The 25,331-nt window shown below is 33.5% G+C and overlaps 1 protein-coding gene across 4 annotated transcripts in view; it reads left to right on the forward strand.

Annotated features, from left to right (window-relative positions):
• The window catches only part of LOC103251897 (connector enhancer of kinase suppressor of ras 2), a 145,670-nt gene that overhangs the window by 45,703 nt on the left and 74,636 nt on the right, over positions 1 to 25,331 (forward strand). For 2 of the 4 annotated variants that reach the window (XM_021708796.1, XM_021708799.1), the window contains 2 exons: positions 15,487 to 15,576; positions 17,098 to 17,312. In XM_021708796.1, coding sequence (XP_021564471.1) covers positions 15,487 to 15,576; positions 17,098 to 17,312 — 305 coding nt within the window. The remainder of the gene's footprint in view (positions 1 to 15,486; positions 15,577 to 17,097; positions 17,313 to 25,331) is intronic. The other 2 variants (XM_021708797.1, XM_021708800.1) reach the window with 1 other exon arrangement.

Genomic DNA, 25,331 nt, shown 5'->3' on the forward strand with positions numbered 1-25,331 from the left:
TGCCTGACACTTATGAATGTCCTCCAGATTCATCCATGTTGCAGCAAATGACAGAATTTCATTTTTTTAGCTGAATAATATTCCATTGTGTATATATAAGCACATTTTCTTTATCTATTGATCTGTTGATGGATACATAGGTTGATTTCATATCTTAGTTATTGTGAATAGTGCTGCAATACACAGGGGGGTACAGTTATCTCTTCAAAATACTGATTTCATTTCTTTTGGATATATTCACAGTAGTGTGAATGCTGGATTATATGATAGTTCTGTTTTTAGTTTTTTGAAGAACCTTCATACTGTTTTCCATAATGACAGTACCAATTTATATTACCATCAACAGTGTATAAGAACTCCTTTCTCTCTGCATCATCACCAGCATTTAATTTGTCTTTTTTGTAATAACCATTCTGACTGGAGTGAGATGATATCTTATTGTGCTTTTAATTCACATTCCCCTGATGATTAGTTATATTAATTTAAGCATTGGCAATTTGTATTTTTTCTTTTGAGAAATGTCTATTCAGATCATTTGTCCATTTTTTAATGGTTTTTTTTTTGCTGTTTAGCTGAATTATTTATATATTCTGAATATTAATTCCTTATCAAATGAGTAGTTTGCAAATATTTTATCCCATTCAAAAGGTTGTCTCTTTACTCTGTTAATTGTTTCCTTTGCTGTATATAAGCTTTTTAGTTTTATTTAATCTTACTTGTCTGTTTCTTTTTCTTTTGTTGCCTGTGCTTCCGAAATCTTAGGTATAATATCTTTGCCTAGACCAATGTCTTGAAGCATTTCCTCTATGTTTTCTTCTCATAATTTTATAGTTCTAGATCTTATATTTAAGTCTTTAATCCATTTTGAGTTGATTTTTGCTTATGGTGAGAGATAAGGTCCCAGTTCTGTTCTTCTGCATATGGATTTCCAATTTTCTCAGCCCTGTTTATTGAAGAGGTTGTCCTTTGTCCATCATATGTTCTTGGCAACTTTGTCGAAAATCAAGTTCTTGGCAACTTTGTCGAAAATCAGATGGCTGTAAATATTTACATTTATTGCTGGATCCTCTATTCTGTTGGTCTGTGTGTCTGTTTTTATACCAGTGTCATGCTGTTTGGGCTATTATAGCTTTGTAGTATAATTTGAAATCAGTTAGTGTGATGCCACCAGCTTTGTTCTTTTTGTTTAAAATTGCTTTCACATTCAAAGTCTTTTGTGGTTCTATACAGATTTTAGAATTGTTTTTTCTATTTTTGTAAAGAATGCCATTGGTATTTTCGTAGAGATTGCATTGAACCTGTAGGTTGCTTTGTGTAGTATAGTCAATTTGACAATATTAATACTTCCAATTTGTTATCATAGGCTGTTTTCCAATTTGTTATGTTCTCTTTCATATATTTCATCACTGTTTTGTAGTTTTCATTGAAGAGATCTTTCACCTCCTTGGTTAAATACACTACTGATTTTTCAGTGTTGATTTTATATCCTCCTACTTTACTGAAATTGTTAATCAGTTCTAAGAGTTTCTTGGTGGAGCCTTTGGGTTATTTATTTATTTATATTTTAAAGATGTGGCGTACAATTCAGGGTTAGGTATACAAATGTTCCTTATGCAGGTACCCTTGTTGATGAGGTGCCTGCATAATGAATATTTGTATACCTAACCCTGAATTGAAACTGCCTCCCTCCCCTGGCAGTTTCCCTCAACTGCCAATCCCACCCCACTCCTTACTGCCAATCCCTTTCTTATAGTATTATGATAATTGTTCAAGGTCCGCTTATGAGTGAGAACATATGGTACTCTGTTCTTTGTTTCTGTAATAGGTTTTTCTTTATATAAGATCATGTTGTCTGTAAACAGAAACAATGTGATTCCCTCTTTTTCTGTTTGAATGCCCTTTATTTCTTTCTCTTTCCTAATCGCTCTTGCTAGGAATTTCTGTAATATGTTGAATAGGAGTGATGAAAGTAGACATCCTTGTCTTATTCCATTTATCAGAGGAAAAGCTTTCAACTTTTCACATTCAGTGTAATGATTATTGCAGGTTATTGTATATGGCCCTGATTTTGTTGAAGTATATTCCTTTATACCTAATATGTTGAGAGTTTTTTTTTTATTATCATGAAGGGATACTGAATTTTATCAAATGCGTGTGTCTATGAAGATTTAATATGGTTTTTGTCCTTCATTCTGTTGACGTATCACCTTTATTGCTTTGCATATGTTGAAACATCCTTGCATCTCTGGGGATAAATCTCACTTGATCATATTATATAATCTTTTTCATATACTGTTGAATATGGTTTGCTAGTGTTATGGTGAGGATTTTTGCACCCATGTTCACAGGGATATTGACCTGTAACTTTCTCTTCTTGTGTCCTTGAATAATGCTGACTTCAAAGAATGAGTCTGGAAGAATTCCCTCCTCTTTAATTTTTTGCACTAGTTTGAGAAAAATTGGTATAAATTATTTTTTAAAGTTAGATAGAGTTTAGGAGTAAAACCATCTGATCCTGGGCTTTTACATTTTTGGAGAATTTTTATTACTGACTCAATCTTTTTACTAGATACTGGTTTGTTCAGGCTTTTTAAATTTCGTCTTGGTTAAATCTTGTTAAGTTATATGTGCCCAGAAGTTTATCCTTTTTCTGCAGATTTTCCAATTTGTTCACATACCATTGTTCATAATAGTCTCTTACAACTTTTATTTTTAGGTGGTACCAATTGTAATATCTCCTTTTTTATTTCTCATGTTATGTATTTGGACAATCTCTTTTCTTTACTTAGTCTAGCTTATAGTTTGTTTTGAGAACCATTTGAAACCAACTTTACTTTGTGTTGATCTTTTGTAGTGTTTTTTGAATCTCTATTTCATTTAGTTATACCTGATCTTTTTCTTTCTTTCCTTATACTAGATTTGGGTTTGGTTTTTTTTTGTTTTTTTTTTTTCTTGCTTATCAAATATCTTGGGGTCAATGTTAGATTTTTTATTTACTTCAAATCTTAATAAGTAATAATGAATGACAACTCTATAAAATTGTGTCCCTAAGTGTGACAACATTCTCTTGTGTTTGAAAGTCATGATAATGAAAATACATGATCCTGCTGAAATATATTGCAAAGAAACTGAAGTACAAAAAAGTACATATTTGCTATCTTTCTGGAAATAATGTTAATTTAACCTCTTAGCACTTGTGTGATGCATTAAAGTGCAATGTATAAGTCTTTTAGAGTGTCAATTTTGTTCTTAGTCACAAAAACCCAGAGCATGTGAATTTAGCCACAACTACTCTCCTATTTCCCAGATTATCTGTTTATTCAAAGAGAGTTTTGAGTAAAGATAATAAGATTCTAGGTAGGATTTTTAGAGTTAAAAGAGAGATATGACACAGTTCTTTCTTTGTATGTGCTTTTGGTTTAATGTGTATATACTTGCTGTATTCTCTTAGTACATTTATATATATAAGAGAAAAATAGGTAACCTCTTAGTAAATAGTGACAAAGAAACACAAATGTAAAGAAAAGTATTTGAAAATCTTGTTTGTGGGTTTTTAAATATGCGTTTAGCAAAATTTCTTGTTTTGCATCATGAGCCCTCTAATTGTTAAAAATGAGTTAAAAAAAAAAAAAACATAGTTATTCACCCTAAGCAATTAAGCCAGTACAATGCAGATAGAAAGTAGATGGGTCCTTCTAGAAAATAAATACAATAAGTCTTCATTTAACATCATATAGGTGTTCTTGGAAACTTCAACTTTAAACAAAATGATATACATTAGGTCCTCAAAGTCAATTTCTTCAACAAAAAATGGTTTTGTTATACTTAGTTTCACTTAAAGTTCCAGCTTCCAAGAACCCACTAACAATGCTAAATAGGTCTTACTGTAATCCCTGTTGAGCTTTTTCAGGTAAGACAAGCAGTGTTCTAAGCATTTAAAAGGCATTAACAGTTTTAATCCTCACAACAACCCTATGAGGTATATACCAATAAAATTAATATATATTCTAAAATATAGAGAGAGTAAATAATTTACTCAACTAGTAAGTGGTAGAGCTGGGATTAAGTACTCATGGATATTTGTTGATGCTACCAGTGGTATTAGATAGTTAAATGTGATGAAAATAACCAAACTGTAGGAAAATAATTTCCAAAAATTAAATTTCTTCTCCAAATTCAAGAGGTTGATTTCAGGCAAGCAGAACTGGATCTGATTTTATATTTTCATATGTATGTTGTTTTGTACTTACTGACACTATAATGAGCTTGCATTTAATAAACATGGCCCTAACAAACCTTTGAAAAAGACTGCTAAATTGGGGTGTTAAATAAGCAACTATGTATTATGCTCTTTTTAAATCAGAGAGCATAAACTAGGTTTTACTTTTAAAAAAATAAATGAGTAATTTCTGGAAACACAGATACCAGTAGAGAAGCAACCTAGGTTAGTAGTTACTAGCATTGACTGTAGCATCAGCCATACTTGGTAATCTTGTCTGCCATCTCATTAGTCCAGTGTGACCTTGTGGATGCTACTCTAGGCCTCAGTTTTCTCATTTTATACATGGAGGTGATAATATCGGTCTTTATGAAAATTTAATGAATAGACATTGTAAATTGCCCTAGTGCCCTATGTATTAGATATTTGTTTTTATTATTATCATTATTACATAGAAACTTTAATGTGAAAATAGAAATGGAGGAAAATAACATTAAATCACTTTAACTACTTGGTCTTGTTGCTCTGACTTCAAAGGCAGAAGTTCAAATTTGATGAGATCAGTGGCTTGGTAACTTTTCAAAATGGTAATATTTACTATCTACTTTTCCTTTTTGCTGTTCATGGACTCCTTGTCCTTGCTGTTCCATCATAGCACATTTCTATGCATAGAAACCTGCTAAAAGATAGACAGAGCTGGCTGAGTCCCTTTGTGGCCACGAATGGTCATATTTTATTAGAATAGGAAAATAACATACTTTTACAATAAAATCACAGAATAATATTGGTTTGAATATAGGAATCCTGGCCTTTTCTGATTTATTGAAAATCCAGGACCTAACAAAAAGCATATGAATGAATGCAGAGTTCATATTTTAGAAATGCTCCTCATAAATATTATTTGCATATATGTATTAAGAAAAATTAATTTCTATAACATTAAACCTGAACAGTTTCTACTTGATTAGTTGGGACAAGAGAAAATCAAATTCCATGCCCCTTTTATTCATATTAGTAGCAAATGGCTTGAATGATTTACAGCATTATGATGGACAATGACATCATAAACTGAATTTTATCAATTTGAAGTAAGGATAGCGTCTGTAGATTCCAGTGTCTTTTATCATATTTCAGCATTAAAGTTCTCCTTGTTTTACAAATTCATTCAATCTTTTGTGCAGTTAAATTATAATTAATAACATTATTTCAAACATTTCTTAAAGGATCAAATACATACTATGCATTTGTACTTATTTTATTGCTGAATACAAGCCTGCTTTCTTTTCTGTGATTTTTAAATGTAAATAATTTTTCTTATCAGGTAAGACTTTACCTGTCACTCATCAGCTACTCTAGTGAGAAAAGAAAATAAGGTTCTACTCACAGGAAATTTCTGTGTTCGAGTGAAATATACCATTTGGAGAAGAACTAACCATAGAAATAGAAATTAGCGAATCAAAAAATGCAGAAATATGAAATGTGCACTATACTCACAGGAATTTTTATTTAGATTCATTTAATAACTGTCATAAAACTACATGTTGGTTGCCTTTACAAAATAATTTTGAACATCAAACTAATGGTCATAAAGGGCCATGTAATTGATGGATAAGCCATTCCGAAATGTTTTGTCATAGAAATAGAAAATAGTCTGTTCCTAATGTAAAAATCAGAGTAATCATGTAGGGAAGGCACTGTTTCTTAATTTGTACAATTTTACTGATAGAAATAGAAGAGTATGAGTTGTGAAGTCAGGTAGACTTGAATTTAGTATCACAGTTTGACCTTTAATAGCTAGTTGACCTTGAGCTTAATTGAAACTTAACCTCCGTATTCTTTTGTTTCCTTACCTGTAAACTAGAATAGGAATATACTCATACTGTTTTATGAAAATTAAATGAGATAACTCATGCCAAGTACTTAGCACAGTTCTTGCCTCATTGAAAGTACTCAAGAAATGGTGCCCAGATGGTATAATAAATTTTTGCTGCTTATAAATAAAAACATTCTAAAGATTATCAAGTGCTGATGAATCAAATTATCACTTTCTTGTCTCCTGTGGAGGGACTTAGTAAAGGGCAAAAGAGCTTGAAATATTCCCACATGTTTGGTCCCTCTACCAAGCTAATAACTGGCCATTGCATTATAGCAGTTAAAAGTAATATGAATTACTTAGTTTGGTAAGTAATTCATTTAGTTTTGTTTTTCAAACCAAAGTAGAAGAAAGAGCATTCAAATAGTTAATAACACTGAAAACTGCCCTTATCCAACTCGTCTTAAGCTTCAGTATAAAAATCATCAGTTCATATGCTGTGCCGGGGGACCTAGTCACAACTTCTCAGCATCAGACATCTGAAACAATTCAACCCCCACATATGTTTTTTTATGTTTTAGGTTAGTTGCTTATAAAATGGAAGGGAAAAATAATATGTAAAATAATTAAAATAGTTGGAGAGTCCTAAAGAAATGATACCTAGGAAGAAAAGATTACTGTGAAAGAATTCAAGCTACTAAGTGATGGATAAAACAGTAAGATCAAGGGGAAAAAACATTTAATAAAGTTCCAGGGTATTAAAATTTGGATAAAATAGAAAGGTTAGCAAACCAGATTAACAAAGCTGATGCAACTATGAGAGGAAAAAAGAAACTTCAAATGAACCTACAGGGCACAATGTTCTCTACCTGGGGAATGTGCCACCTGAGACGCAATCCCCACCACTACACAATATGTCCAGGTAACAAAAATGTATATTTGCCCCCTGAATCTAAAATACAAATTTTTTAGAAAGTTATGAACTAAGTGAAATCGTGTCCCCTTATAAACAGAATGGGAAAGCCAGGAATAGAAACAATCCAACTCACTGATTCTCATCTGGGGTCAGTATTGACCCCCAGGGGACATTTGACAATTTCTGAGGAGGACAGTTTCGGTTGTCACATTCGTGGGGGGAGATTGCTACTGGCGTCTCATGTATAGAGGCCAAGGATGCTACCAAACGTGCTGTAGTGCTCAGGATAGCACCTACAAGAAAGAATGATCTGGCCTGAAATGTCAAGAGTGTCATTGTTGAGAAACCCTGGCTAACTTATGAACAATTTATGAATATATTGAATATAGAAGTAAATACTAGAAAATCAAAGCCGGAGACCTTGTGTGACATAAAGCCAATTGCCTTATTTTTTAAAAGTAAAAGAACCTGAGAAGCTATTGCCCTGGAAAGATATACCTACATTTATTCCCACTTAGCATAGTAATAAATACTGTCAGGTAGTGAACGTCTAACCCACCCTGCCCTACAATAGAAAATCTAACCGTGACATTTCCTAAAGCAGAAGGCAACACATTTATCACTAGTTGACATCAGAATGTATTTTCCCCATGGGAAAAATGTAATGAATGACAGCTAGGTAAAATTTAAGTAGAGCTGTTCATATTAGCTTTCAAATCACAATATGGTTTAAGTAATCCAGCATTTTGTTCTTCAGAACACTAGTTCTGAAAGAGAGTCTGTAAAAAAGAGGTCATGTGATTAAATAAAATGAGGAAGTTTTTATATTTGGCCCTCCCTTAGAGATTAATAAGTGCACATTAGCATACTAACAGCTTTGAAAGTATTGTTGAATTGGGATAAATTAACTGTTTTCCAAATGTATTTGTACATTGACACTTTTATTTATTTATTTATTTTGGTCACATAACTTATTAACTTCCCAACAGAACTAATATTTGATGGAATACGTTTTGGAAAATATTGCAATAGACTTTTGCATCTACCCTTAAAGACCCAAATACCAATAATCAAATTTATTTGTGTCTTACGTTACAAACAGCTGACTTACAGATAAGCATTTGGAAAAACTTCTATTCTTAAAGTTGAAGTCTGCCCAGCAGTTAGCCTATTGAATGTAATCTTCATTCTTAACTTTTGTCTTGCAGAAAAACCCCATATACACTGTTTTCTAGAGTAAATCCTGTTTGTGATAATGGTCCAAACTAAAGTAATACAACCTAACCAGAAAGATCAGCACATGAGTTACTATACTACAAACAACTTATGGAATTACTGCTATCACTGCAAAATGATTTTTTCAAATTGCCAGAAATCATGTAAGAAATAATCCCTGTGGATAGAAAATGCCAAGTGTAATATTCAATGTTGTTCAAGAAAGAGATGACCAAAAATAATACACTGATTACTTTAATGACTGGAGATAGAGCAAATAATTAGAAAAATATACAACCATTTAAAATGTACATATGACAACCTAGCATTGCTTATATAAGCAACAGCACATCATATTAAACCAATTTATTTTTAATTGTTAAGTCATTGGACTACAATCAAAAAGTTGCATCCACAGTTTATGCTCTAAACCTCCATTAGTTTTTCACATAGCCTTAATATTTTGCAAGAGTTGCAAACTGGCTGGGAGGACACTTAAAAAAACAGTAGTCATACATATCATTAAATATATTTGAAGAAAAATTAATTGGATTTTTATGTAATGAAAAGTTCTTGAATGATTCATCACTAAGGCAACTTGATATAGTGAAAAGAGCACTGGGATAGGAACTTGAAAGTCTCTATTCATGGATTGACTCCAACACTGATTATTTTTCACATCATAAGAAATTAACTGGTGTGTCTTAAGTTTTTTTATCTCTACCTTTCTTGCTAGCTTCGCTAGCAAATATGGTCTCAAAAAGAAAAAACAGTGAAAGGATTTGTAAAGTTATTACAAGATGTCATTTATTTTCAAAAAACAATCTTCAATTGATTATCTTAATTGTTAATTTTTTTTTTACTTTTCATGAGAAAGAATGGCTATCTTCCATATGCTGATAGGATTTGCTAGACGCTCTGCTTTACTAAAATTGTTTTAAAACAGATGTCTTTAATTGGTAGGTTTTTTTGAGAACTGCATTCTTTTAACTATATATTAGCATGCCTGTGTCATCTTCTTGTTCACATCTATATTAATGCTGAGTGAAGCAAAGAGCTAGATATTTTAGCTTATTTTATACCCACCAGAGCATTCAGAAGAAGAGCCAGGACTCTTTTGCCACTTGAACAATATATAAACCATTTAAATCCTTCCTCATTCTTACCGTACCCCTCTAATGTAAAGGAATTGTCTCCAGGTACAGTTGCAACATTTCAACTAAGAAGAGCTTGTTTCTTCTCTTGGTAGAATGTTTACAAAAAATAATCTGGTTCAAAATATACTTTGCCTAGGATCCAAGGGTTAAATGTGCCATATTTTTTTTATGCTATTAAGTATTTTCTCCTTCAACAAGTCTTTTATGGTATCCCCCATTTAAAGTACATATCACTTTTACAAAATGTAGCTTATTCTTGGAAATGAAATTTTAATTTGTTTTGTTTTCCATTGAACCTGAAAGGATTTTAAGTTAATTCAGTTTATAATTGATTTGTACTATTTATAAGTTATTAATGCCAGTACTTAAATAATCATCACGTTGAGATGCTTACAAGCCAATATTTTTCAAGATCTTTTATCCAGAAATTAAATTTTTTAAGGTATGCTTCTAAAGATCAAAGTGTTCATTCTTAATTATTTTATTGGATCCAGATATGTTATAGCTATCTTTTAAAAATTACTAACTTTCCATTTGATTCAGTTTTACTTCCTCTTTAAATGTGTGATTCTCTACCTTAAATAACCTCAGGATGTTTTCCTAGAAATGCAGTCAACCATCTGAAAGTAATTTTTCTGTCTGGTATGTGGGGTGCTTGATGGGTGTATGTGGCAATCATATAGCTTAATTATGCTTACTATACTCATTTTCATCAAAATATTGGCCAAAATATTAAGAACAGATGTATATATGTGTATACTTTTTCTCAGACTCTGGAGAAATCTTTTTTGTGAGCATTAAAAGGTATATCAGATTTTTGGAGAAATTACTTTGCAGTTTTTTTTAAACCTTTGGCAACTGTAAGAGAGACGATTGCTTCTCAGGTGCTGTTATTACCCTGAAACTTAGTGACTTTAGCATGCTTTGAGAGAGTTTTAAAAAGTGATACAATTGAAAAAAGCAGCAATTCAGTGGTGTTTCAACAGACATCTTAATATGGGAATGTTTCTAGATAAGAAATCAGGAGGCAAAACTTCTAGTTCTAACTTGATTACCAAACAATTCTGTAAGGCTCAATTTGTTAGAAAAATGAACAGACTTTTTCAGGGTGTCATACTACCTTAGAAGGAAGGAAGGGAGAAAAAAAGGAGGAGAATGAAAAATTGGAAGGAAGAGTGGGGGAAGAAACTCTGAAAATAAAAACCAGTGACATTGCTTGGTGACAATTCAAGCAACTAAGTCTATAAATGCTTATTTTACTATAATTGGCATGTTTATGAAGAACTCTGAGAGAAAATGAGAATATACACAGAAACCTGACATAGAATAAGAGTTCAAAGAGAGTGACCCTAAGGAAATGACATTTTTGCTTAGTTCTAAAAAATACAGGTAAATTTATAAAGAGATAAGGAGAGGAAAACTGGAGGAGGACAGAGTTCTGGGTGCCCGGTGAAGAAAGTATTTCAAAAAAGAGGAGGTAATCCTTTATGCTAATGCTGAAGATATATCAGGAAAGTCAAGGACTCTGAGACTTGTCTATTGGGTTTAGTGACCTTGACAATAGAAGTTTTGGTAAAGTAGTAGGGGCCAGAGGATAATAGGAGAAGGTTTGAGAGAAGAGGAGAGGAATTTAAGCTTTCTGGGGGTTTTTCTATAAAGGCAAACAGAGAAATAAGGTGGTAGCTGAGTAGGAGTTTGCGGGGTAAGGAGAATTACTTTAAAGAAAAAGGTTGGAGATATTAAAGCATGTTTATGTGCTAATGGGAATGATTGAGTAGAAAGGGAAAAGTTGAAGTTGCAGGAGAAAGAAGAGAGGACTGCTCTAAGGGATGCCCTTGAGTAGGTCAGAGGGAATAGGATCCAATGAGCAACCAGTAATTTGGGATCTACCTAATGTCTAGCATCCTTTCACTCAAGCACAAAAATTTAATCAGTAGCTACCTACTCTGTATCAGTCATTGCTAGGAAGTCATAATAAAGATATGCAAAGACCAGTTGCTGCCAAAAAGTAGAAAAACCTATGTACACACCGATACAATATAGTATAATAATCATCATATATACTAAAGGCACCAGGAAGAAGCTAAGGGAGCCCAGAATAGTGAGCAGTGAATTCTGCCAAAGGGAATAGTAGCATTTGTATTATCATCCAAAATGCTTTTATTATCTAAAGTAAAAATTAGTTTATTTTCAAGCAGTTCTGCACACTACTGTCTATTAAAACATGACAATTTTGTGTTAACATAGTAATTTAGATAGGCAGTATAAAGCAATTCATTATTGTCTGTACTCTTTAAATTATATTTTGTGTTCCATTTGTTTAATTGTAGCTGGATGTAGCTAACAAATTTTTGCAAATCTACTTGCCATCAATTTCAGAATAAAATTCAAACAAAATCCAAAAATATTTATCTTTCATCTTCACCACATGTATTAGAATAGTAGGAAACAGTGCACAATTCCTGCCTCTGTGGAGTTGCCACTTAGAAAGATCGAGATGTGCAACAAATAAGAAAAGCCGAATAACAAAATAATGGTTATACTATGAAGCACTAGCACAGGGATATGACACGTCTTATAGAATGCCAAATGAATTCTACAATTAATAAGTGCTTCATGCTTAGAGGAATAAAAGATAACTAAGTGAAGTTGTCAGTAAAATTATTTAAGTGGGTTCTAATCCTTGTTTTCTTGATATTCTTGACTGTTATTATTAATTTCCATCATAAATTAGTATCCTTAACTTCACCACTTCAAAAACTAACATGACATGTCTTAAAATTTTTCAGATTATTTTTCAGTGATTCTATGATTAATTTATGTTTGTTTACATAGGAATGAATCAAATGTATTTGATTTTATTAAATCAGTCATTTTGTATTAAAGCCTTAAAAAGTCATATGAACATAAAAATAGTTTGCATGTATTAATATTAGTGTATATTTGATTTGAGTCTACCTATAATGCTTATAGTATACTTAGCTTTGGTGTTTTGCTTTTTACCAACAGCACTACAGCATCAAACCATAAGTTCTTTTTCCATTTGAACTTTGCTTTCTTGTGAACTTAAAAGGCAGCTACATACATGTAGTAGCAAATATATTTCCAAAATGCAATCTATGATCTGTGTATATGGAATCAGAAATAATTTAAGCCGTGGTCTATTTTTCAGTCTGCCAAGAGCTACTGTCTATATAAGAAATTTACCACATATTATTAGTTTAACTGTTTTTTAAAGTCTGTTTAAATATTTTTGCACAATAAAAATATATTTAAAAATCAATACTTAATAAGCAACATTATTTGTCATACCTAAATCAATAATACTTTACTTTTAAAAATACTTATTTTTATTTGCATTGCCAAATTTATAGTTTTACAACTAATAAAAGCAAAGCAAAACCCTGATGTTCTCCAAAAGTAAATTTCAATTAAGGCTTTTTATCTCAGTTTTTTCCTAATTCAATATGTTTTCTTTCAATTTTATATTAGTAATATACAGTATAACTCTTAAAAAAATTACCTCTGGAAAAATCATTGTTAAAATCTTCAACAAAATGGTTTCTTTGGTTGATGGACCAATCAGACATATCAAGGGCTAATTATATGCTTCAATGATTTGGCTCTATTAGAATCTCAGAGATGACCCAACATACAATGAACACAATTATGTATTTCATCTTCTGTTTGTAAACATGTTTTTCTGTTGTATTTGTGCACATATATTTGACTCCAAACAATCAATCAGTTCTTTGAAAAGTATCAAACTAGCTTCATATATATAACATATAGAGCAAGTAAAACAATTAACTGCTTATTTATTGGATTTTTCACTTTTCAGAAGATTTTCTTAGTAGAAATAGTGCTAGATCTGTTAACTGCTTTGGTTTCAGTTTCCATACTGAAATGAAGTTTATTTTTAAAACCTGGCTCTAAATAAATAAGTCTTAGATATTTTGAAAATATTTTATTCGTAACATTGAAAATCTGAAGGACTGATTCTGCAAAGGAGTCAAGTAGACATGACAAAAGGAGACCTTTCCTCAAACCCTTTCCCCACCATTGATGGGCAGAATATATTAACCTGGGTCATCTCATCCAAATTCCCTCTGTAAATGACCAAAGATTTACTCCTGGAGAATTTGGGGGATCTTAGGTGACGGTTTTTATGTTGTTCACACCTTGAAAGGAAGCCATTAAATAAAAACAACATTTTTGGCTCATTAATATATTTATCATGCTAGTTCATCCTCAGAATTTAAAAGAGCTTAGCAAAACATACTAAATAAACTGCATCAGTTTACATAATAAAAGGTCATAAGGTAGATACATTTTCCTTAAGAACAAAATTTAATGTCTCCTAATATAATTTTAAATACAGGAAATTGTGGGAATAGAAGGTGACCAAGATGCTGAAAAGTGGTAAGATATATAGATAAAAGGAAAAAAAACATAATTGGACTTAGAGCACCATAAGGAGTATGCTAGAATACAGAAGGTAGTAGTTGGAAAGTGGAATAGTTTGAGGAATTGCAGCCTTGCAGATGACAAGATGGAAAGTGGAATAGTTTGAGGAATTGCAGCCTTGCAGATGACAAGCCTTGCATATGACCACAGGAATGGGTATAGGAGAGAACCTCAGGAAACTGAGAGGCCAGAATATCAGAGGGTGAATATTGAAAGTCACCAAGAATTACGTTAGAAGTGATGTTGGAGTGCCTGGGCTTGAATGCTGGTACTGTGCACTTACCAGCTGTGTATCCTTGGGCAAGTTACAAAACCTGTCTTCGTTTCCTCATCTGGTAAAATGAAGATAATGACAGTATATTTCTCATAATTATTAGGATAAACAATTTAATGCTTATAAAACTCTAGATAGTATTTGGTATATGGTAAATGATATATAAATGTTTATACTGTTATCATGATCATAATAACATCATTACTTTTATGATCCATTCTTGTGTGAGTCTCTGCTTTGCATTCATTAGAAATGTATTAAACAGCTATCTCATGCCAGGCATTGTGCTAGGTATCCTTTTAAAACTTCTGAATGATTTTCTTTGACTGTTTATGCTCCAGAAACTTCAAGTTGAACAAAAATGATACACTGAAGACTCACCAAAAAGTTAGTCTTGAAGTCTTTGCCATGAGTTCTTCTTGCTAATGTGAAATGCTATTTAGTAAGACTACAGACTCAGGAGGAGATGGGACAGGCCAAAATAGTGATTACTTTGATCTGTAAACTACACATGCTCACTGTAGCAAAAGAGATGCTTAAGGGTAGATCGAGCTATAGACCATGAAAGAGAATCTAGCCTTATTGCTGAGGCATAGTAGTATCCAAAACATATGGTGATAAGAGTTAGAAAGCATAAAAATAAGAAGTTAGCCTTGTGGTGTTTCAACATAAAACAATGTGTTCATGTCCTAGTAGTTAGGTTTAAACACATGGGGCTAACACCTTGGAGGTTGGTTATCAAGATATAGATACTTGGGCATTAGAAAATAAGATAGATATCCAGTTATTGAAAATGAAGTAAGTAGCCGGGCTCGGTGGCTCAGCCTGTAATCCCGTGCCTTTGGGAGGCTGAGGTGAGTGGATTGCCTGAGCCCGCGGGTTCGAGACCCGCCTGGGCAGCGAGACCTCATCTCTACAATAAATCAAAAAATCAGCTGGGTGTGGTAGCGCATGCCTGTAATTCCGGCTACTCAGAAGGCTGAGGTGAAAGAATCGCCGGAGCCCAGCAGGTCTAGGTTGCGGTGGCCGGAAGCGGCCACTGCACTCCAGTCTGGGCGACAGAGTGAGACTCCAACTCAAAAAAAAAAAAAAGAAAGAAAGAAAGAAAATGAAGTAAGTTACTTGAATAATTATCCTCTTTGTAAAGGACCATACTTTTAAAGTCTGGGGCTGCTAAGAGAGCTAACCTAGGCTATTCTTTATTATTTATAAAAAGTGCCTTCAGTTTGCATTATCACCTGGCCAATTGCCACAGGCAGTTTCACCTTCTGGCTCAAAACACACATTTTCTCCATCTACACAGATGCCAACCATAATGTTGCATAAGTGAGTGTGTTTTGTATACTTTAGCTAAAACTCAGTGTAAGTTTGAGCAGACATGGGGAAGAAAAACAATGTGATGTGAACTTTGTTCTCTGTGTTTAGGCAAGCTTCGACCTATATCTATGCCAGTGGAATATAATTGGGTGGGGGACTATGAAGATCCAAATAAGATGAAGAGAGATAGTAGAAGAGGTAAGTGTTCTAGAATTTCAGTGTAGGCTGAGTTTTTTGAACAATAAGCAAATTTAAATGTTCTTTAAGTAGATTGTTATGGCTTCAGTGGAAAACGTATTCTATCATTGACTTTACTGTACAGCAAAAACCAAACCAGACCGATGTTTGACTATCTAGACTTATTAAATAGCTATCTTCCCTGAATGACTTCTAAGGGATTCAGGATAGATAAGTACAATGTGAAAAGTGAATATCTGATTGTTATTTGAAGGTGAATATTGGAAAACAAAGTCAGAAGTGTGAAACTGCATAAAAAATTAAGTTCAGTGAATAGGAACAGTTTGTCATCAGTCCCCATTGGTCCGCCATGCAACCTCACTACTTTTGTATTGAAATAGCTTCAAAATGAGCATTGAAGCACTTGGGTAAAAGTGGATGTAAACTGGGCCATTGACTCTAAGGACAACCATTTAGAAATGGAAAAAAGATTCTTTGCTTTTTTTCTGTTCTGTTTGTTGTTCAGGGTTATCTTTTTATGTGGGGGTGGGCTACTCTTGAAGTATCTACCAAAAGTAAGTCTTTATATTCATTTATCCTGCTATTGAGATGAGCAGTAAAGAGAGCAACTGAAAGTTTCACTAATAAACAGGATTTGACCAAATGTGGGTATGGTGTGCCCAGTGAGTCATATAGAAAGCTTCAAGATTATAGATGAAAAACAAAACAAAACTATTCATAGAGCCTAAGCTCACTAAGCTTCCTTCATATGTTTGAACTGTTTGCCTGTTATTTCTAGTCAGTGTACAGATTTTATTTCAATACCGCACAGATCCACAGACCACATCAACAAGCAAGCATGAATATCTGTTTTATTAGTCTTCTTAACACTTGTTTTATGGAGTGAGCATAGGAACATTGACACATTTCTTCGCATCTATGTATTCATTCCATTTTCCAAGCTTCAATTTCTAATCTCGTTTGTTTTATAGAATAAACCAAGAAAAAATAAGAGAAATGCTTATCATATGCTATCTCTGAGTCACTCTTTTCAGACTTTATTGTATAGTGACATCTTGGGGAGGAGGGAAAGCCATATGAAGTACTGAGTGCTGGCTATCAATTTAAGCATAGATTTCCTCAACTAAGTTTCCTGACCCTTGGTTCATAATGAAGACTTTAACTTTTCCACTCATGCTACCTAGCATGCTACAGGCCAGTGTTTGTTATCAGGCTTTAGCAGAATCCTCCTGAGGGAGCTTGCTAAAATTTCATGAACTACACACCCAAAACTTCTGATTCAAGCTCCACAGATGATTCTAATATAGTTGGTCCAGAGATAAAACTTGAAATAATTTATAGGCTGTCAATTTTTAATTTTTCTATGATTCCTAATAGTTAAGATGTGCTAAATATTACTACATATGTTATAAATTAATCAAGTTAAAGTTCTGAATGACATCTGATAGCACAATTGAGAAAGAATGGCAAATTTGGGATATTTGCATATTTATATTAGTATATTTATCTCTTTTTGTGTAGAAAACTCTCTACTTCGATATATGAGCAATGAAAAAATTGCTCAAGAAGAATACATGTTTCAGAGAAACAGCAAAAAAGACACAGGGAAGAAGTCAAAAAAGAAGGGTGATAAGAGTAATAGTCCAACTCACTATTCATTGCTACCTAGTTTACAAATGGATGCATTGAGACAAGACATCATGGGTACTCCTGTGCCAGAGACCACACTATACCATGTAAGTAAACTTTCAAAGACTCTTTGACACAGCTCTTATGGGGAGACTGGCAAATAACTCTTTGGGGTAAATTCTAGATTATTTTTATCATATTGCCAGATTTTAACAATGGAGTCTAACTTTAAAGTTTATGCCTTTAAAAAAATGATGGGTTATTGTTTTATTTTTCACTTCATGTGTTCAATGAGTTCATATGTGTAGCAAGTTGGATTTTTAATGAGATAACTTACTATGCACAAAATTGGTGGAGAACAATAATTAATAGCTGATTAATCACTGGTATGATAATATATAGTAAATGAATAGTTTTAAAATTCAACATTAAAGATATAATTTTAATATATTTGTGATTACATTTAAAAATGAGCATCTACTGTGTGCTAGGTATGGTGTGCCGTGCTATAGGTAAATATAGGAAGACATGGCACACCGTTATATGGGGGGAAAGACATGCTGAGAGTCCCAGTACAATTTAACTGTTGTAATTAGTGGATATAGAAAGTATAGGAGGAGAAAGAAGGCCTTAGCCTTCAGAGGAAATGATAAAAGTCTTCAGAGTGGGGAGCATTTGAAGAGTAAAAGATGAGTAGCAGCATTTTAAGTGGGAAGGCATATATGCAGGTACACCACAAATGTGTGAGAATATGGTATGTTCCAGGGACTTCATGTGGCTCAGAATTGCTGGCTTATTGACAACTGAGAGAAATCATGTGAGGAAGGCGTTGTAGATGGGCCTAGAGATATAAGCAGGGGTTAGACTAGGGATTTTATAGTGAAGTACTTAGGCTCTTTCCTGCAGTAATAAAGAGCTGTTGAAGAATTTTGATCTTAGAATTTGCATAATCAGATTGGTCTGTTGGATCTCTCTAGTGTAGAACATCATTTGAGAGGTCAAAATTAGGGCCATTAAGTCCAGGCCCAAATGGATGATGAGAAACTAAGACAGTGACCCTGGAGGCTGAGAATCTTCTTAGTAAGAACATTTGATTCACAAAATTCACTCATTTTAAGCTATTTTGGTTAAAGGGAATTTCTTGTGCCTGTAGAACTGTAGCTATTTTTAGTTTTTGCTTATTTTTTTATTAAAAAGATGTGGGGTACAATTCAGGGTTAGGTATACAAACCTTGATTATGCAGGTACCATGCAAATCAGAACTATATCTTCTTATTAGGAGCCCTTGAAAAACATGAACTACAAGTTGTTAAGTAATTTGAACAACTGTATTTAATACTGAAAATATCAAAAAAATTTAATATGCTCCTGCTGTAGGAGGTGTACCATCTAGGTATATAAGGTATGAAAGATATAACTTATACTTGGGTTGTTTCTCTGAGTAACTCTTAAATTATATGCTTATTTTATATCTCTCTAATAAAACTAGAGTGCAGAAAAATATTTTTATTTGGATTGAAGTGTCATTAGCAGTCCTAGGTTCCTCATTCTCTATTCTTCACTGTTCCTAGTTATATACTCCCAAACCTCTTCCTCTCCAAGAGACTAGTGCCCATATCAAAACCTGCTCCATTAAATGACTGAAAAATTATTATTTTTTCTACAGACACTTGGAGTCAATCTGAAATCAATACTCTTAGCTGTAAAGGAGCCGCTTTTGTTATTACCACTAGTCAGAAAAGCTGTATGAACACTGAGCTTCCTCTAGAATCTGGTATTTCAGTCACAAGTAATAGCCTGAACAAAGGCTTGAAGATGAGGGACAGCTGGCCTATTCAAGAGGGAAGTTGGTAATGAAAGATGAAGCCGGAGAGGGAAGAGACCACTTCAACTTAGAGCATATAAACTATTAAAGAGTTTAGATTGATCCTGAGAGAAGTGGTGAGCCATTGAAGGCACATTTAGATACTCAGCCAGTTCCATTCTGTCACACACATCTGGACAGGTGTATACTGTGTGGGGAAGGAAAAATAGATGTCCTGTGGATTTTAAGTTATTAAATTAGGGAAGACAGGAAAAGGTGAGTCAAACTGGTAATCAGGAATATTGGGAGTATTGTCAAGGAGTATAAATTGTTACCACCTTCTGAAGGGCATTATTTAGTTGTGTATATCAAGAACCTAGTCTAGTAACTTCACTTCTAGAAATTTATTCTAAGAAAGAAATCAGAGACTCCACGTTTGCCTCCTACTTTTATTGTGTGTCCTGAATCTGTAACATATTTCCCAAATACATGGCATCTATTCCAACTAATTTTTGACAGAGGGACAACACAGAGTAAGGAATATTGTTGACCTTGGGGGAGATCCTTTCTTGTAACATGGATCCATCAATTCCAGAGTAGAAGACTATGTACTTTCTGCCTTTGTTCTCGGGTTTAGAAGAAGCCAAATAATTATTAACTCCCAAGTACGTGTTGGATGTCTATAACCAGTGTCCAAAAAGAGAGAACTTTCACTGGTGGGTTTTTCATGAGACTCTTAATTCCCTTGTGAATTTCACGTTGCACTTATTTAGTACTTTCACAGTCATCAAGGGAGTTTCCACATTTGTATTGTCTTTTAAACCTCAGAAGAACCCTATTTGCCAATGAAAAAACTCAAACTCAGAAAGGTTAAATGATTTGCACAAAGCTGTGTTGCAAATAAATTTAAGTGCTGTTGTCAGGACTAAAATCCAAATCACCTACTCCAAGGATCCTTCCACACTTGACCCTATTGTTTCATACATGGTAGACATTTCATATACAGAAGAATTTGTGCTTTAGTGAATAAATAGGTGCATTTTGGAAAAGTTCAACTTGAAAAAACATGTGCAATCATATGTTGATGTTAATAATATTTTCAGTGCCTGGATTGATTTCTACCTAAATTTTCTCTAGCTTTATGTTACTGGTTTCTTTTTAAGATAGGGAAAGCATACAGAGCTGGCTGCTGTGATAAAACACAAGTAGTTACTTAGCATCCTCTATTGATGGGACTACAGAATACTGTACTTAAAAATGTTTGGACCTTGAAGACAAAACAACGTACATTTAAATAATAGCTTTTTATATTTCACAAGAATTTTTGTTTTTTTAAATCTGTTTATACACACTTAGTTTAAAATAAAAGGATTTTTGCTTATGCAGAATTTTCATGAAAATACAAGATCAGTATCAGTATGTCATCTAATCACCTTGATGACGACCACTAGTCTTCATTTTTTACCAACTACTCCTTTGCATCACATGGCCATTCCAAATTGAATAGGACTTAAGTAGAAGAGGACTGTGAAGGTTGAGTATTGATTTTCATGGCTATTTCTGCTGTAGTATTAGCTCCATGGAGTCTAAAGACTTTGAATTCAGATTTAGAGAAAATTTCATATGAATTTAATAGCAAGATAATATCAGCATTAAATCCCCTTAAACAACAAACAAAATGGGTGTGTGTGTGTGTGTGTGTGTGTGTGTGTGTGTGTGTGTGTGTGTGTGTGTGAGAAGTGTTCCTTATAAGCAATCCTAGATTATAATCCCCATTGGTCTGTTTTGGAAAGCAGGCCAATAAAAATATACAAAATAAGGCAAATGTTTGGCTTCAGTTTTGACTCATTTCTCTTAGCAGTTTTAGCAGAAATGTTTATATAATAATGAAGATTTAGAAGTTTGTGAGATTGTAAAATATACATTTTTTTATTAATTCTGCATATCTGGTATTCCAGCTTATATATTTTTCTTAACCTTATTTTGAAGGAAATCATTCACTATGCTGTAGCTATCTAATCATTTGCCAGCTTTTTTCTACCTTTCTCCTTTTCAACTATTCCCTCTACTGAGGATGCTTTTACCCCTTCTTCCCTCCATTAACTCCTATTTAAACCTGAAATAACTGAGAGTCCTTCCCTGACCACTATCCTCTGATCTAAGTCAGTTCTCCTGTTATATTCTCTTATCATTCAGTACTTTTTCTTTAAAACCTTTGTTGTTATTTTTAATTGCACATTTATTTATGTGCTTAGTGTCTTTCTTTGCTGTACATGCCAGGACAGGTATATCTATGTCCATGGTGAACACCTGCAGTTTCTCCATTTTGTTCACTGTATTTTGGCACCTAATATGAATTTAGTACCTTGTAAGTTCTCAATGAAAATGTGAAGAATAAGTGAATGAACAAGTCAGTGAGTGAATGTGACAGGAACTTCAGTGCCTTTCTCAGTATCTTCAACCTGTACACAGCACCTTTTCCATCTTGCAGCCCCACAGGGCCAGCAATGCAACAGGACTAGCTCCCTCACAGCTCTCACCCCACCTCTTTCACTCCTGCTCAGAACTTCAGTGCCAGGTAGTTTTTGCTTACCTCCTTCTCTGCCATCTTTTTAGAGAGGTCCCAATATGCCCATCAGTCAAATATGTTGTATTTTTCAAAAGAACATAGCTTTATTTTACCTGCTCACTGATTCTGTCTAGAAATGTAGAAGTTTTAGCTACCAAGGCTTTAACTGACCTGAGTATATATGAAGAAAAGACAGACAGCAATGTGTGTATGCGTGTCTGTGCATGTGTAAACATATATGTGTGTGAAATTCAAATGTAGTAAGAAAAGTCTTTAGTCAGACAAAGAATGATTGAATTGTTCTGAATCTAATCTGTAGATCTTATAGGACTTATTTTTTCTTACTGTGATATGCACATAACAACTTGCTCTCATATTAAAGCTGCTAAATTAACCCATATACAAAATAATCATTTATTTTAAATCTACACGCTGAAATACCAGAATAAGTAAAATTTGATTATGGATCTAGGCAGCATGCATGTATACTTTCGTAAACTGAATGCAAAAGTGATGTTACATAGTTTATTAAAAACAGACTTTGAGTAGGTGTTTAAAAATCTGGATAATTTCTTTCATGACATTTCAACATTTGTATGGCTTGTCTTCACTTTTTAGGATATAACTATAAACATTTAGTTGTTGTTTTATTTCTCATAAGTGCTTTTAGCCGTTCTGGTCAATTTGTGAGGTATTTTGGGGTTTTTTTCGTTTTTTGATAGAGGGAAGAGGGGGTGGGGAGCTGTTAAAAGACATTTTTATTTTTTTTAATTTAACAAGTAAATAAACATTATGAAACACACTATCCTTATTACAAACATTAACTTATTTAATCCTCATAACAACTCCATAAGAAAGCTCATTTGCTAGTGCTATCCTCATGTCACAGAGAAGGAAGCTGAGGTACATGTATTAAGTAGGTAGTTATGTGGTAGAGCTGGGATTTGAATGTTGGCAGTTTGACTCTTAATCAGCACACTGTACTGCAGCTCAAAAAATAGCATAATTTAGCAGAAACTTAACAATTTTAGTAGTGGCAACCATGGATAAGGCCCAGTCTAAATAGGGTGGAATGTACAAAGACTACTACAGGGATAACTGAGAGATAATACAGTTTCAGTTCCAGATCACCACAATAAAGTAAGTATTACAATAAAGCAAGTTACACAGATACTTTGGTTTTCAAGTTCACATAAAGTTATTCTTATATTCTTATACTACACTCTAGTCTATTAAATATGCACTAGCATTATGTTTAAAAACAATGTACATACCTTAATTTAAACATACTTTATTACTAAATAAATGCCAAGGATCATCTGAGCCTTCAGCTAGTGGTAGTCTTTTTGCTGGTTAATGATCTTGCCTTGATATTGATTGCTGCTGACTAATGAGGGTGGTCATTGCTAAAGGTTATTTTTTATAAATAAATTTCAGATTTTTTTGTGTTCCCCCTTGTATGCCTATAATTTATAATCCCAATGCTACTACTGCTAATTGCTAACATTTACTGCTTGCTTATAAAGCTCCTTTGCTAAGAACGTATATACATTATCTCATTGAATCATTCAAATGATTTTATGAGGTTGGCATTATCATGATTATTTTTATTTTGCAGAATTAATTGAAAGTAACTGAAACATAGAGTTTACCTAACACAGCTAAAAAGTAACAGAGTTGGTAAATGAGTTCAAGCAGTATGACTCCAAAATTTGCATCTTTTGATGAATAAAGCCATTTCTGCTCATAAGAATTTTACCACTTATTAGGGAAAACAGAGCTATTATTATCACAAGGATGGAGAATCTGCTATATTATCAACATATGAACATTCGTAATTAAATTTATCTACAGTTTTAAAGATTGGTTTGTCTAACAGCTGCCTGATTTAGCTGCATTTTTTTCAGGATAAAAGTGATTAAAATAAGAGGGCAGTTAATTTTAGTGGCAAGGAAACTACTTCTGAGCTTACATTTGTTTATAACAACCAATCCCTTTCCATTTTTACTTTATTTACCCAGAAGACAGCCATAGTAATGTGTGACATAATGTTTCTCCTCATCAAGGTGCATGCAGATATGTTAGAGATCCATTGTAAACATTATTGTATTAATTTTGTATAAATTCTCTGATTCCTATGGTTTACTTTATTATTTCTAGGGGACTTCATAGTAGCACTGGCAAGACCCTACATGAAAACAGTCTGGGGTATGAAAATTGTTTCCCATTGGGCAGTGATTCTCAGTTTGGGTCATTTTTGGCAAAGGTCCCTGGTGGTTGAGGTCTCACCCAGAAATGGCAGTTTTTAACTGATTCTTGTGGGCAATTAACATAATTTCACAGTCTGCTATTTTCACTTATGACTCAATATTGCTTACTAGTAATCTACTAAATGATTTTAAAGGGTTACAAGTGAATAGTCATAAAATGATGCATTAGTAGCATTTGTTGAGTATTCTAATTTAGTACTTTTGCAATTAGCCTTGTATCCATGCAACCCTGACAATGTAGTCATTTTCTTACTGCACGAGCACAAATGTAGATTATTCATATTTCCATGGTTTTCAGAAGGAATGCTACACTGATGCATCATCAGGATTTTTTGTTTACCTATAGTTTTTAGTTGCTATTCTTTTCCATTATAAATTATTGTTAAACTTTATCCCTATCAATTTTAGTTTGTATTATGTTGCTTGCTTTCCCCTCTAGTATACATTGATTCATATTTACTCATAATTTTCTGAGAATGATACTGTGAATCATCCATACCCAACAGTACTTATAGAGTAAAAGTTCATTGGTATTACTTGGTTACTTTTTCTTTTTTTTTAATCAATATTTTTATGTTAATATTGTGGGGTACAGTTAAGGGTTAGGTATACAAATATGCTTCGTTCAGGTACCCTTGTTGATAAGGGGTGTCTCCCCATCCCCAGACAGATATTGGCTACCGTTAATCCCACCTCCCTTCCCCTCCTTCTCCCCCCATAGTTTCCCACCATTGTCAATTCTTTTCTTATAGTATTACGATAAATGTTCAGGGTCCACTATATGAGTGAGAACATGTGATACTCATATTTTTGTTTCTGTGAGAGGTCACTCAGTATTATAGACTCTAGTTCCATCCAGGTTGCTGCAAAATTCATGATTTTGTTCTTTTTTATGGCTGCATAGTATTCCATCATGTATATGTACCACATTTTTTTAATCCAATCCTCTTTTGATGGACAGCATGGTAGGTTCCAGGTTCTTGCTATTGTGAACAATGCTGCGATAAATATACGTGTGCAGGTATCGTTTTTATAAAGTGATTTGAGTTCTTCAGGGTATATTCCCAGTAGGGGGATTGTGGGGTCATATGGGAGGTCGATATTTAGAGCTTTTAGGAATCACCACACTGCTTTCCACAGAGGTTGCACTAGTTTGCACTCCCACCAACAGTGTAGAAGTGTTCCCTTTTCACCACACCCTCTCCAGCAACTGTTATGTTTTGAGTTATTGATAATTGCCATTCTAACTGGGGTTAGGTGGTATCTCAGTGTGGTTTTGATTTGCATCTCCTTGATGATTAGTGAGGTTGAACATTTCTTCATGTGTCTGTTGGCTGCTTGGATGTCTTCCTTTGAGAAGTGTCTGTTCATATCTTTTGCCCACTTTATAATGGGTTGTTTGTTTTCTTCTTTTCAGCACGTTTGAGTTCCTTGTAGATCCAAGATGTTAAGCCTTTGTCAGACCTGGAGTTGGCAAATACTG

The sequence above is a fragment of the Carlito syrichta genome, unplaced genomic scaffold (assembly GCF_000164805.1).
Source record: "Carlito syrichta isolate Samal-C Ts95f unplaced genomic scaffold, Tarsius_syrichta-2.0.1 Scaffold148222, whole genome shotgun sequence".
Classification (NCBI taxonomy): Eukaryota; Metazoa; Chordata; class Mammalia; order Primates; family Tarsiidae; genus Carlito; species Carlito syrichta.